Source organism: Nicotiana tomentosiformis, chromosome 3 (assembly GCF_000390325.3).
Source record: "Nicotiana tomentosiformis chromosome 3, ASM39032v3, whole genome shotgun sequence".
In the NCBI taxonomy this organism is placed as follows: Eukaryota; Viridiplantae; Streptophyta; class Magnoliopsida; order Solanales; family Solanaceae; genus Nicotiana; species Nicotiana tomentosiformis.
Genome location: NC_090814.1, coordinates 93,369,073 through 93,383,816, shown reverse-complemented (window position 1 = coordinate 93,383,816; position 14,744 = coordinate 93,369,073). Strand labels below are relative to the sequence as shown.

Genomic DNA, 14,744 nt, shown 5'->3' with positions numbered 1-14,744 from the left:
GGACCCAATCTTTCTTTATTCTTCTTCTTCTTTCTCCTTCCTCCTTCCTCCTCATCCCCCTCTACCTCCTCCTCCTCCTCCTCCTCCTCTTCTTCTTCTTCTTCTTCTTCTTCTTCTTCTTCTTCTTCTTCTTAATTTTGTTGTTGTTTTCATAATTTGACGATTGAGATTTGTTATTTATGATATCTGAAAGTTATATTTTAATTTTGAGCTCATTTAAAGTAGATTTGGGTACTAAATTATGTATTGGATTGTTGAAATTCGAAAAACAATTTTATGTTTGAGATTTGAGTCCAATTTAGCCCAAATTTTCAAATCTTGAAAATACCCAGCCCACCATTCCACATCGAGTCCACAAGTCCTGCCTCCTGGGCCATAATGTAACAAGAGATTGAAGAAAAAGGCCCAAGACCCGGATGTTGTTTACGTACGAATCACTCATGCCATGATTATGCCTTCATTTAACCGGCCTCAACTTTGACCAAAACCCAAGAAACAGCGGCTGGACCGGTTCGAATCTCATTATCGAACCGGTTTTCCTGCGAATTTTCTTACTGTAGATAGATGTTCCGTGCGTTTCTCTTGGAATTCTGAATCATAGGGTTTGGGATCTCTAAGATCACAAGCTCACAGAGGTTTATTTCTTACTTGTACATACAGATGGAGGAATCAACTAGCGAAATACTCTTTGAGACACGTCATCATGCCTCTAGGCCTTATATTTCCAATTATCCTCCACAAATTCAACAGGTTTCTACTGATTTGAATTCTATATTTTTTTGTTTAATGATCTTCCGCCTTTTTTTCTCAATTGCTTATTTGCTTGTGTTTGATTTTAGCTAAATGAAGGCGCCAAAAGCAGTTATTTTTCAAGATTGCTTTCTTCCTCAGGTACATTCACTTCTTGTTGAAATTCAGTATTTCGTGAAGTTATTATAACTAAATTGGCTAAATTATGTTTAAACTAATTTCTTTCTGCTAGTATGTAATGTAACTTCCAGTTGATAGTTGAGGACATCTTTCTTTTGTTTTCTTTTCTGGTGTGATTTAAATGTTATCTTTTCTGTATTTTATAAATGTAAGCTTATTGCCTTATTCATGATTTGTTGGATATTTCTTTGGCCGGATATATTCATATAGTGCAAAGACTTTTGAGTGTGAGTAGATTGTTTTAGTTTTGAAATAGAAATCTTAATACTGACGGATTATGAGGACGACGGGAAGTTTCAATTTTTCTTTCTTTTTGAATTGGATTACAAAAATGCAATTATATAAAGAAAATATGGGGTTATTTATCAAAAAATGAAAAGAAGATATGATGTTATTCTACAAATTTCATTATTATAAACTATTTATTGAAGTCACCCATCATCACTGATTAAAATTGACATGATAATATCATCAAGAAGCTGCATTGCACTTTTGAGAGTTTCTTATTCGATTGTAGCGGAACTTGGATGTTATTTTTCGCATATGTAGTCTTATAGTGCATATCATCTCTGAGATGCTTAAATCTTGAGCTTCTTGTCTCTTTTCCTTTTTCTTCTTTTGCATTTCTTTTGGTTTCCCTCTCGTTAGCTTTGACGCTTTGTATAGCTGGTTCACATTATTTTGCATAAAAACAATCATTTAATATATCGGATTTTTGAATTCAAATGATCTTTAAGCAATTTCTCCTAAGTTAAATTACATGTGTTTTACTAGTTCAGAGATTCATGAGAAGAAATAATAAGATTATTTTATTGGAGTTTGATAGAGAATGGATTGAAATAATAGGTCGAAAAAAGGCAAAATAACTAGTTGACAAACATAATGTGTAAGTTACGATCTTCATCAAAAAGTATCCGAATTACAATAAGATAAGATAGTAGTAGTTTAGTTTAAAAATTCTTGAAGGATAAGAAATTTTCCTTTTAAGGAAATGGACCAAGGAAAATTAGAAAGAAAATAAAAAGTCATTAGGATATTCGACTTTGTATATAGAGAGTATTTAGTTTCATTTTGCTTGTTGTAAAGACCTTTTAGTTTATATTATCAAATTTTTTACCATGTTTGAAGGTATTGCGCAACTCAAGGAGAGATGCAGAAAGCAGGGGGATCCAACAAAAGTAAGGAGATATGCATCCTTATTTGTTTCCTCAAGGGGTGATCTTGTCGCTGTAGCATCTGGGAATCAGATAACAATCATGCAGAAGGATGATGACTACCAAAAGCCTTGTGGAATATATATCTGTAAGTTTTAGGAACCTAAAATAGAAGTGAAAAACTGTGGTGGCAGTAACCTCCTTTAGAGTATGTCCTGATAGGGCCATCATTTTAGCATGTTAAAAGGCTTCTTTGTCTTAAGGTATCAGTGCTGCCTTCCTGCCTGCAGCTTTTCAGTGTTTTTAATTTTTCCTACTCTTCTGACCCTATTTAATCACTGAACCAACACATTGTGCCCTTTGATATGTATTACTCCCTCCGTTCCAATTTATGTGAACCTGTTTGACTGGAAACGGAGTTTAAGAAAAAATGAGGACTTTTGAAATTTGTGGTCCTAAGCAAGTCAAAAAGGGGCCCAGAGTATTTGTGTGGTTATAAAAGCTTCTCATTAAGGGTAGAATTGTAAGTTTAAGCTAAATTGTTTCCAAATTTAGAAAGGGGTCATTCTTTTTGGAACGGACCAAAAAGAAAATAGGTTCACATAAACTGGAACAAAGGGAGTAATACCTAACTGGTTCTGGTTTTTTCCTCTGAAAATTCAATTGAATTATGTGGACATAGACAGAACAGTGTCACCGATGTGTTAACTCTTCTGACCCTATTTAATCACTGAACCAACACATTGTGCCCTTTGATATGTATTAATACCTAACTTGCGCTGGTTTTTTCCTCTGAAAATTCAATTGAATTATGTGGACATAGACAGAACAGTGTCACCGATGTGTTAACTTTCCTCTCTTTTCCGGTTGAGAATTCAATAAACCCAGCCCAGAAATAGCTCAAGAGGGTGACGAGGAAGATTAGAATGACTGTCAAGTTACCTACTTTTATATATACAGTTGGTTTCCGGTGCCATTCTTTATGATTATGCAAAAGTATTGCTACATTTATCTATTACTTATTGCTTTTGTATTTCTAGGCAAAAGCATTACTTCATTCTGTTGTGGGGCTTGGTCTGAAACTCATGATGTTCTTGGTGTTGCGGACGATAGTGACACAGTCTATCTCATTAGAGCTAATGGTGATGAAATTACCAGAATTTCAAAGAGTCATATAAAAAGTTCTTCATCAATAGTTGGCCTGACGGTGCAGGGTGATGCTGATTTGAAGAAATCCTGCTTGTAAGCTCAATTAAGAGCCCGTTTGGACATAAGAATTTTTTTCCCTTTTTCCAAAAAAATTTCACTTTTGTTCATAAAATTTCCAATTTTCACTTTGAAGATGCATTTTGGAAATTTTCGAAAAATTGAAAAATTCCAAAAAGGTGTGTTTCAAAATTTTCATTCAAATCACTCACAAAACTTCAAAAACAACCCAAAATTATATTCATCTCCAACAGTGTTATCAAAGGCGAAAAGCGCAAAAAAGCTCTAAGGTCCATTGGGGCTTTAAGCGCAAAGCGCAAATAAAGCGTGTGCTTTAATGAAAAAGGCGCAACGGAAGAAAAAGTAAAAAAATATGCATGTAGTCCAAGACTAATCATTATAAGCATGAATAACAAATATATGGACAAAGAAATTGAAAAACAATTCACGATAAAGTGAAATATCAATTGTTTAAGGTCGCCTTTTCAGTATTACACTCATTGGCAAGGAAAAGTATGACTTAGAGCTTAGATGCGATACTAAAGCGCCCACAAAGCGGGGTGAAGCGCTCAACGTGTTTTGAGCCTCGCTTCAGGGCTTAAGCGCGCTTTAAGCGCGCCTTTGACAACACTGATACACAACTCTAAATTTCAAATACCATTTTCACTTGAAATTTTTTTTCCCCGTATTTTGGAATTTTACAATTCTTATGTCCAAACGCCCACTAATTGTACAGGTTTCTTCTATCGGATTTTTCATCTTATTTACTTAGCTTATGTCTATTTTGGTTGGATAACTCTTTTTCAGGTGTACCTTCACTATAGTTACGGCAGATGGCTTGATTCATGACATTGAGATCAGTCAAGATCCAAGTGCCTCTGTTTTCTCACCCCTTGCCTCGACAAGTGGGAGAGTGCTGAAGCAGTTTCCACAGAACATGTTCTGCCTGGATTACCATCCAGAACTGAGCTTATTTTCCATAGTTAGCAGTGCTGGCAGCTTGCAGCTGACTAGTAATGGTAGCTCAAACTCTCTAACTATATCTGGACATATTTATGATTTTCTTTATTTTGTTTTACCAGACATTTCGAATTGGTACAAGCTACTTATTACTTTTCTTTATTACTGACAGTACTTCTTTTTCTAGGATTGTACAGTCTTTCCCTTTGCCGAAGAAGTGGAAACTTAGCCCTAGAAGTTCTCGTTTCTACTCAGTTTGAGGGTTTCTTTTCTATGCCTAAAGGTTATGTAGGTCATATAACTTCTCCTAAGGTGTCAATATCACCACAGGGAAAATTTGTTGCTACTCTTGATATGGGAGGATCTTTGAGTACCTTTAAATTTGATAAGGAACAGTGTTCTCTCTCAAAATTTGCTTATCGAGAGGAATTACATCATGGAAATAAGGAGTCAGATAAGGGAAACAATCTTGCGAATGAAGTCGTGGATTTTGCCTGGTGGTCTGATGATATACTTGCTGTTGCAGAATGGAATGGTAACATCACTATGATTAACATATCTACCGGTGCTATGCTATTTAAGAAGGATGAGACTATGTATTCATTGCCCCTTTTAGAGAGAGTACCACAGTTGTCGGGAAAACTTTTTCTACTAGAGACAAAACCATCCATTCAGAACAATGAATCAACTGAAGGAATTAGAGCAAGCAGCTTTCGTCTTTTTGAATGCAATCGTGGTGATATGAATAACAAGTTTGACTGGGCCAGTATCCGGTGGAGCTTAGTTTCATTTTCTGAGCGATCCATTCCTGAAATGTATGATATATTAATCTCCAGACAAGAGTATCGGGCTGCTCTCACATTTGCGGATCACCATGGGCTAGATAAAGACGAAGCTCTAAAGTCACAGTGGTTGCACTCCTCCCAGGGTGTAAATGAGATAAAGACACTACTTTCGAATGTCAAGGACCAAGTTTTCGTACTTTCTGAATGTGTAGGTCGATTTGGACCAACTGAAGACGCAGTTAGGGCTTTGCTCGATCTTGGACTTGGCATAACTGACCGTTACAGATTTTCTGAGTCTGACGTTGATGAGCATAGTAAGGTTTGGGATTTTCTTGTGGCAAGACTTAAATTGTTGCAATACAGAGACCGGCTAGAGACATTTCTTGGGATAAACATGGGCAGGTGATGATATTATTGCTCCCTATTTTTTTAAATGGTGAATGTTTCTATTTTTAGTTCTGGATTCATAAGGTTTGCATCAAACATTGAATTGGGATGTCGTGATGCTCACAAGCGGTCTTATTGTTATTACAAAGCAAAGAGCAATATCCTATTCTTTAATATTGGCTTTGAAGTTTCTACGTACCTAATTAGATTTTCTGGAAATGTCGAACAGAAGCTGAAAACTTCAAAATTGAGATGAGGTTCCAAAACTTACCACATTACCTTTGACTTCCAAATTTGACTGGACTTACTAGTTGAGATGGAAATCGTTCATTTTCAAACTGTTCATAAACTTTTTCTAGGGGGATAAAGTGGCTTGTTGCTCAATGACCCAAGCAGTGAAATTGATAAGGGATTTTCCTTATATCTAATTTTGTTTCTTTCCCTATATTGCATTAGGATTGCTTCTTATTTGGTCGTGTTTTATAATGGCCCTAGTGATCTTTTTCTCCTCCACTTTTTACATGACAAATTTTCATGCTTTTAATAGCAGTAGTACTCAAATGGTTTCTACTGACTTGATACTTAATGACTTAGCCTTTTGCAGGTTTTCTTTACTGGAGTATAAGAAATTTTGTAATTTGCCCATTAAAGATGCTGCAGTTGCACTTGCAGAAAGTGGCAAGATTGGGGCATTAAACCTTCTCTTTAAGCGTCATCCTTACTCCTTAACTTCCTCATTGTTGGATGTCTTAGCTGCTATTCCTGAGACTCTTCCGGTGCAGACTTATGGACAGCTCCTTCCTGGGGGTTCCCCTCCTCCAAGTATTTCTTTGAGGGAAGAAGATTGGGTTGAGTGTGATGAGATGGTAACTTTTATTATCAGCAGAGTCCCTGAGAGTCATGAGAGCTATACTCAGATCAGGACTGAACCAATTGTCAAACAATTTATGGGGTCTCAATGGCCATCGGTAAGTGAACTCTCTTCTTGGTATAAAAAGAGAGCTAGAGATATTGATACCTTAAGTGGGCAGCTCGACAACTCCATGTGCTTAATCGACTTTGCTTGCCGCAAAGGCATTCATCAATTGCAGCCGTTCCTAGAGGAGATGTCTTACTTACACCGGCTTATCTATTCTGAGGAGAATGACGAAATGAATTTCTCCATGAGTCTTACTATATGGGAAAGCTTACCTGATTATGAAAGATTTAAATTAATGTTGATTAGGGTCAAAGAAGATACTGTTATTCAAAGATTACATAGTAAAGCAATTCCATTCATGAAAAAGAGGTTTCACTCTTTGACCGTGCCTTCCAGAGATGAGAAAACAGACTGCTCATCTTTAGCCAATTCAGCTGAGTCATTTCTGGTCAGATGGCTGAAGGAGATCGCCTCTGAAAATAAATTGGAGATGTGCTCAGCTGTAATTGAAGAGGGTAGCAGAGAGTTTCAGAATAATAGCTTTTTCCAGAATGAGGCTGAGGTTGTAGATTGTGCTCTGCAGTGCATATACTCTTGCTCTGTTACAGATAGGTGGAGTATGATGGCTTCCATTCTGTCTAAACTTCAGTTTTCCCGTGGTAAGTCCTTGACAAAATGCTATAATCCTGTTATCACCACAGTCCATATATTGGCTATGGGGTCAATCAATCTAAACATTGATAACTTATCCCCAACCTTGCGAACGAAGAAAGTTCTGCTTCATCATGCTTTTGTTTACTAACTTATCAATCTGTGGCAGTTTTGCTAATCTTCCACCTTCTCTTCTTGGCTCCCTCTTCTCCCCCCTGCTGGCATCGAGCTAAAAATTGAGTAAATTTTGGTCTAAAGTTTTCTTTGAGACCAGTTCTTGATTCATAAATAATAGTATAAGTTTTGGTTAATAGGTAATGATGGATATTCAATGTTTTCTCATCTGTGCTTTTCTGATTATCAAACTTTTAGGGCATATAAATAAAAATATGTCACAGGCTCGCATGAAATGAATGGAATGCGAAAAACTAGTTGAATTCTTACATGTAGTTGATACAGCACTTATAGAAGTTTTGAAGTTTATTATTTTTTTCCTTTCTCTCTTTTCCTTTTTCTCCCTCTCTTTTTAGGGAGAGGGCTGGAAGTTGTCATTTGCCCATCTATAGTTTCAGACTCAGATGAAAGCTCTTATTAAATCCATGGCATAGCTGATAATTTGGATTGTCATAGTCATATTACTCCCTTACTAGTTTGTCTCATTTCATGTGTCTGTTTCTTTGTATTTTCAGTGTCGAACTGCTTGTGACTGACATTGATTGGGTTGCTGTGCAATTAAATATTATTATTTAACTTTACTGAAGTCACTACTGTTTTTCCCTATTACGGATAAAGAAAAGAAATAATTAGCCAAATTGTGGTTTAACAGATTCTGAAGATGCAAGCCTCAAGGAACGGGTGAGACTTGCAGAAGGTCATATTGAAGCAGGAAGAATTTTGGCGCTTTACCAGGTTAGGTTTTTCCTTTGTATGAGTAATCATGTATACCAAGATTTTTTTCTCCTTACTCCCATTGGATAGTATTGCTTTCATCCATAAGTTCAGCAATCTGGTGGCTTCGTGTCAAATTATCATCAGGCCTGGATGCGCCTTAAAATTGTTTAAAGCATGCCAAATTGGTTTTACCTTCCACTATTGTTGTCAAACATTGACTCACAATGATTAATGACGATTCCACTGGGTTTTTTCCCCAACAAGTGTGGTGCCATAAATTAGCCGACTTGTGGCTACTTACTTCTTTATCTTTTTATACGAAAGGATGATATTGTAGCTTGTGGTATTGATAGGGTAGTGAATCCTTCATTGCTGTTTGTCACATAACCTAGCTAATAATATTTTCCAATTATTCTTCCGTAATGCTCAGGTCCCAAAGCCTATCAGCTTTTTCCAGGAGGCATATTCTGATGAAAAGGGTGTAAAGCAGATAATTCGTCTCATCTTATCCAAATTTGTTCGGCGACAGCCTGGTCGATCAGATAATGACTGGACAAACATGTGGCTTGACTTGCAGTCTTTGCAAGAGAAAGCATTTCGCTTCATTGATCTTGAATACATGTTAATGGAGTTCTGCAGGGGATTGCTTAAAGCAGGGAAGTTTGCACTTGCGAGGAATTATTTGAAAGGTGTGGGCTCAGTGTCTTTGGCAAATGATAAAGCAGAAAACCTTGTTATTCAAGCTGCCAGAGAATATTTCTTCTCAGCGTCAAGTCTTTCTTGTTCCGAAGTAAGTCCATTTTATTTTTATTACTAGCATAGAAATGATTACGTAATTCCTAAGTTAAAGTTGGGAAGACCGGTAGAATCTGTAAGACCTGATTGTTATATCACGTTCTAGAGAAGTAGTTTAACAAATAAATCTCTTCTAACATTGTTCATTTTGCTAAAAAATGTGGCAGTAGCTTTTGGTGTATTTGGGGAGCATTTTGTTTTTCTGGCCAATGTCAAGGAATTATTTAGAATCAATTTCTAGGGAGGCTAGAATGAGAAAATGTTGTGCAGGTGCACTATGTTCTAAGAAGTTCTGTTTGGATTGAGTGAAATTGAGGGCATGTTTGATGAATACCTTTGCCTCTTTATCTTAATGAAACCTGCTTTTCTTCAATCATGAATACGGACATGCTCGCTTGGTATTGTCATGCTACATGAAAGAAGGGATGCTTTATTTGGTCTGCTAGACCTCAAGTCTCCCCCTCCCCCGCAAAGCACTCAAAAGGTTCCTCCACAGTGTGTGTTGACTTCAATAATCAATTATCATTCAGACTAGACCTTCAACTATTCAATAGACATGTAAGGATGTGACCTAGTGGTTAATGAAGTGGGTGCAAACCTGGTGACCAGGGTTAAATCCCAGTAGACTAGCAGAGACAAAAACCACTGTGTGATTTCTTACCATCTGTGTATGCCTGGTGGCGGAGTTACTTGGTCTGTGCTGATTGAGGTAGCAAGAACCCGGTGGAGTAGTCAGGTGCGGGCAAGTTGGCCTGGAAACTACCATTATTAAAAACAATAAAAATAAAGATGCATTCTGCTTTTGGCTAAAGTGTGTCCAGATTATGTTCTAAAAACTAATTTTTTACATTGGTTGCACATGCTCTTGGAAAGTAGTCCAATTCAAATTGAGATGTATGACAATTTACTAATTAAGCTGCTAAATTCTGCCAGATTTGGAAGGCTAAAGAATGCTTGAATATCTTTCCAACGAGCAGAAATGTGAGGGTGGAGGCTGATGTTATTGACGCTGTAACTGTTAAACTTCCCAACCTTGGTGTCACCTTGTTGCCAATGCAATTCAGGCAAATTAAAGATCCAATGGAAATAGTTAAGTTGGTTGTTACAAGTCAAGGTGGAGCATATCTGAATGTTGATGAGATCATTGAACTAGCCAAACTTCTTGGGTTGAGCTCGCACGATGACATATCAGCTGTTCAAGAAGCTATTGCAAGAGAAGCTGCAGTGGTTGGAGATCTCCAACTGGCTTTTGATCTATGTCTTGTTTTGGCCAAAAAGGGACATGGTTCAGTCTGGGACTTATGTGCAGCACTGGCAAGAGGTCCTGCCCTTGAGAACATGGATATTGCTTCCAGAAAACAGCTGTTAGGTTTTGGTTTGAGTCACTGTGATGGGGAATCAATTGCGGAGTTACTACATGCATGGAAAGATCTGGATATGCAAGATCAATGTGAATCTTTAATGGTGTTGAGTGGGAAAGAGCCTGGAAATGCCTTAGTTCAGGACTCAACTATCCCATATCAACTTCCTTGTAATCAAGATAAAGCAGACTTAGAGGAATGTTCTGACCAGGAAACACAGCTCAAGCAGATAGAAAATTTACTCTTTCAGGTAGCCAAAGATGTTCAGATGGATGGTGATTGGAGCATCCCGTCTATCTTGAGAGAAAATGGAAAACTTTTATCATTTGCTGCTGTATATCTTCCATGGTTACTTGAACTGAGTCGAGAAGCAGAAAGCAATAAGAAATTTACATCCAGCTCATTTTCAGGGATTCAATATGTCAGTCTAAGAACACAGGCACTGATGGCTATCTTGTCCTGGTTGGCAAGGAATGGTTTTGTCCCTAAGGATAGTTTGATTGCTTCTGTTGCTAAGTCCATTATGGAGCCACCTGTCTCTGAGGAGGAAGACATCATAGGATGCTCCTTTTTATTAAATCTTGTTGATGCATTTTCAGGGGTGGAGATAATTGAAAGAAACTTGAGAACAAGAGAGAAATACAATGAAATAACCAGCATAATGAATGTTGGGATGATTTATGGTTTGCTACACAATTGTGAAATCAAGTGCAAGGACTCTGCACAAAGGAGGGACCTGCTTCTATCGAAGCTCCAACAGAAACATAAACTGATCTGCTCAGGTGATTTTGTTAATTTAGACCTATATGATCTACCTTATTATTTTTTACCCTAGGTGGAGAACTGTTTGTATTTTGCTTTGCATGTTCATTTTTCTTATTGCTACTCTAACCTCATATTTTAATTCAGACGAAAAAGAACAAATAGACCAAGCACAATCCACATTTTGGAGGGAATGGAAACTGAAGCTAGAAGAGCAAAAGCGCATTGCAGAGCGTTCAAGGAGCTTAGAACAAATAATCCCTGGTGTTGAAACTACTCGCTTCTTATCTGGGGACATGGACTACAGAGAGAGTGTTGTTTTTTCATTTGTCCAGTCCATTACCCCAGAGAAGAAACACATTGTGAAGGATGTATTGAAGTTGGTCAATACTTATAGCCTAGATTGCAGCAAGGTATGCAAGTTTGTTAAACCAGAAGAGTAACTGAGTAATGAAATTACAATTACAGATTCTAAGATGCTAGAAAACTAACTCTTTCTCCTACTGCTCCCCTTCTATTCAGGTGTTGCTGCATTACCTGAGGTCCATCTTTGTTTCTGAGGCTTGGAGCACCGATGATGTTAAAACTGAAGTGTCAAATCACAGAGAAGATATACTTGCTTGTGCTGCAGAAACAATAAAAGTTATTTCCTCGTCGATCTACCCTGCAGTTGATGGACATGATAAGAAGAGGCTTTCTCTAGTATATGGCCTACTCTCTGACTGCTACTTGCAGCTATATGAACAAAAGGATCCAGTGCATTCTGATTCTATTCATATTGCTCGTTTTTCCAAGACTGTTGAAGAAGAATGTTGCAAGGTGTCCTTTATCGGGCATCTAAACTTCAAAAATATTGCTGGAATTAAAGATTTGAACTTGGATTGCTTCAACAGTGAAGTTTCTGCTCACATCAATGAAAACAACGTTGAGGCATTGGCAAAGATGGTCAACAACCTTGTTTCTGCTCATGACGGTCCTGTGCCTGATGGTCTCTTGTGTTGGCAGTATGTATATAAACATCATGCTTTAAGTTTGTTGACAAACTTGGAAGCTAGAGCTAAATCGGGGGTCAGTATCCAAAGCTCTGAAAGTCTTCATTGCTTAATCGATGATATCGAGCAGACTTATAATGCCTGCTGCAAATACTTAAAATTTATTCCAAATCCTGCTCGTCTGGACATTCTAAAACAACTCTTGGCCGTCATACTACCTGCTGAAATATCTTTCAAGAGGCCTTGTGGCTCAGGTTGGCAGGTGTGCCTTGGCATGCTTGTGGATACTTGGCTCAGAATGATGAATGACATGCATGAAGTTGCACTACTTGAGAATTCGGAAGAAAGATTCTGCTTAGAATGTCTAATGACATGTCTTAAAGTTTTTGCACGTCTAGTTGCTGGAGAAAAAGTTTCATCTAGTCAGGGGTGGGCTACAATTATTGCCTATGTAGGCTATGTTCTTGTTGATGATGCTGCCGTTGAAATCTTTAATTTCTGCAAAGCAATGGTTTGCTCTGGTTGTGGTTTTGGGGCCGTTGCAGATGTATATGATGAAGTCATGGCTCACTTCGTGTGTGAAGCTGGATCAGTGACAGAGTTTTCAAAAGAAGCTGTCAGCATCCAGAATCTTCAAGATCTCTATGTTAGTATCTTGGAGACCATCTTGCAGGAATTGACCGACCATTCCCGTGAGCACCTATGTCTACACCATTACTTATCTTCTTTGAGTAAATTAGATGGTCACTTGGGAAATTTGCAGAGTGTCAGGCAGGCCGTTTGGGAGAGATTGGAAGAGTTTTCTGAGAACTTTCATCTCTCCAATCATGTTCGAGTTTACATGCTGGAGCTTATGCAACTTATTGCAGCTACTGATAAAAACAGCAAGGGATTTTCTTCTGACCAAGAGGTGGAAGTTCATTCTTGGGAAGGTTGGGAGAATTTGCATAGTGCAACTGCAAACTGCGAGAACACTGCTGCTGATGGGATTTCAAAGAAACTAGATGCGTCTAATAAGTTTACAAATACTTTGATTGCTCTAAAATCTACACAGCTGGTCTCCACTATCTCGCCCAGCATAGAGATTACACCTGAAGATCTTTCGACTTTGGAATCCACTGTCTCTTGCTTCCTTGGAGTATCTAAATTTGCTGAATCTGAATCCCATGTAGAAACATTATTGGCTATGTTAAGAGAATGGGAGGAGCAATTTACTCGGGGAGAAACTGAAAAGGATTCTGGTGAGATATCTGATGGTGGAAACAGTTGGAGTAATGATGATTGGGATGAAGGATGGGAAAGCTTCCAAGAACCTATTGAAAGAGAACCAAAGAAGGATGCTGAACTTTCAGTTCATCCTCTTCAAGTCTGTTGGATGGAGATCTTCAGAAAGCTGCTAACAATATCCCAATACAACAAAATGTTGAAATTGTTGGACAAATCATTGGCAAAGCCAGGCGAAGTATTACTAGATGAAGAGAATGCTCAAGGTTTGAGCCAGATTGCACTTGGAGTGGATTGCTTTCTAGCCCTTAAGTTGATGCTCTTGTTGCCATATGAAGTAGTCCAGTTGCAGTGCTTGGATACTGTCGAGCAGAAGCTGAAACGAGAAGGCATATCTGATAAAATCAGCATGGATCTTGAGTTTTTAGTACTTGTTTTATCTTCTGGAGTTATATCAACTATCATCACCAAACCTTCATATGGTACAGTATTCTCCTATCTTTGCTATATGGTTGGGAACTTTTCCCGACAGTGCCAAGATTCCCAGTCGTCAGATGTTGGATGTGGTGGATCTGTAGAAAGTGAGAATATTCCAAAAGATCATATTGATCTTTTCACAAGACTGGTATTTCCCTGTTTTGTCTCGGAGCTTGTGAGATCAGGGCAGCAGATTTTAGCAGGATTTCTTGTTGCCAAGTTCATGCACACAAATCCTTCTCTTAGCTTAATTAACATAGCAGGTTCTTGTCTCAACAAGTATTTGGAGAGGCAAATCCAAATACTACAGGAGAGCAACCCCTCTAGGGATAGCGTGAAATTCTCTAATCCATTGTTAAATACAGTATCCAGTTTGAGGGACAGGATGGAAAACCTGATCCAATCCTCACTGTCCTTGCTTTCACTTGATGGTAGATGAACATTTTTTTGTTCACAGTCCAGTCCTTGGTTTTCCTTTTTCCTTTCTAAATCATTATCCAAACTTTTGTAGATAGAACATTTAGAAATTTTGCTGGAGAGTGAATGGTATTATATATTTGAAGGGAGATGATATTTGTATACCTGGACTCAAGCAACTTAAACAATTGTACTTGCATATTTTGTACAAAAATCTTTGGACCATGAATGTACTTGCGAAATAGAGGTTGTCTGCTGCGGCTTTTAGTTTGCCGTTTCTTCTGCTCAGTTTTGGCCCTGGTGGCAAGTTGACTGGAATGTGATCATAAAAGATGAAATATAAACACAGAGTGCGGGTAAGTATTTTTCGGATATTCGCCTCACAAATAAAATAGGTCCCCTTTATGATTTTGAGTTGTCAGATAAGTGAAGCTATGAGCTAAAGCTGAAAGTTGAATTGCGAATGATCGCCAGAGTAACGATATCAATGACTAAAGCCTGCCGTGTTTTTGACTTGTTCTCTATACTAATTTCTGGTATCTTTTCAAATGTAACGAGACGTAAAAACTTTGCTCTTTGAAGATGCTTTCTGGTCTCGTTATTCTTCAAAAGATAATTAAAGTTTTTGGAAAATAACTCTTATAGACTGCATTTCTCTCCACCCCTCTCAGGCTCACCTCATCCGTTTGTTTAAGAGTTTAAGTTCTGTATAATGGTCGTAAACATTTTGCACTATCTGATTAAATTGATACTTGCAACAGGTAATTTTATCTGATACAAAAGTTTACGTTGCCAATATATATATAACTTAATTTTTTTTTTAATTGTTAATG

At 37.8% G+C, this 14,744-nt stretch overlaps 1 protein-coding gene across 1 annotated transcript; it reads left to right on the top strand.

Annotated features, from left to right (window-relative positions):
- The first annotated feature begins 166 nt into the window (after nucleotides 1-166).
- LOC104091580 (MAG2-interacting protein 2) lies at nucleotides 167-14,140 on the top strand. The gene is made up of 12 exons (XM_009596951.4): nucleotides 167-750; nucleotides 840-891; nucleotides 2,059-2,232; nucleotides 3,125-3,326; nucleotides 4,098-4,309; nucleotides 4,438-5,437; nucleotides 6,027-7,000; nucleotides 7,819-7,901; nucleotides 8,314-8,673; nucleotides 9,612-10,821; nucleotides 10,949-11,214; nucleotides 11,324-14,140. The coding sequence occupies exons 1-12, from the start codon at nucleotides 661-663 to the stop codon at nucleotides 13,931-13,933; spliced, it is 7,233 nt and encodes a 2,410-aa protein (XP_009595246.1). The 5' UTR covers nucleotides 167-660; the 3' UTR covers nucleotides 13,934-14,140.
- The last annotated feature ends 604 nt before the right edge of the window (nucleotides 14,141-14,744 follow it).

Coding starts and splice junctions, on each gene's coding strand:
- LOC104091580 (XM_009596951.4), top strand. CDS start 661: ATGGAGGAATCAACTAGCGAAATACTCTTTGAGACACGTCATCATGCC. Junction 751..839: donor ATCCTCCACAAATTCAACAG/GTTTCTACTGAT, acceptor GTTTGATTTTAG/CTAAATGAAGGCGCCAAAAG. Junction 3,327..4,097: donor GATTTGAAGAAATCCTGCTT/GTAAGCTCAATT, acceptor ACTCTTTTTCAG/GTGTACCTTCACTATAGTTA.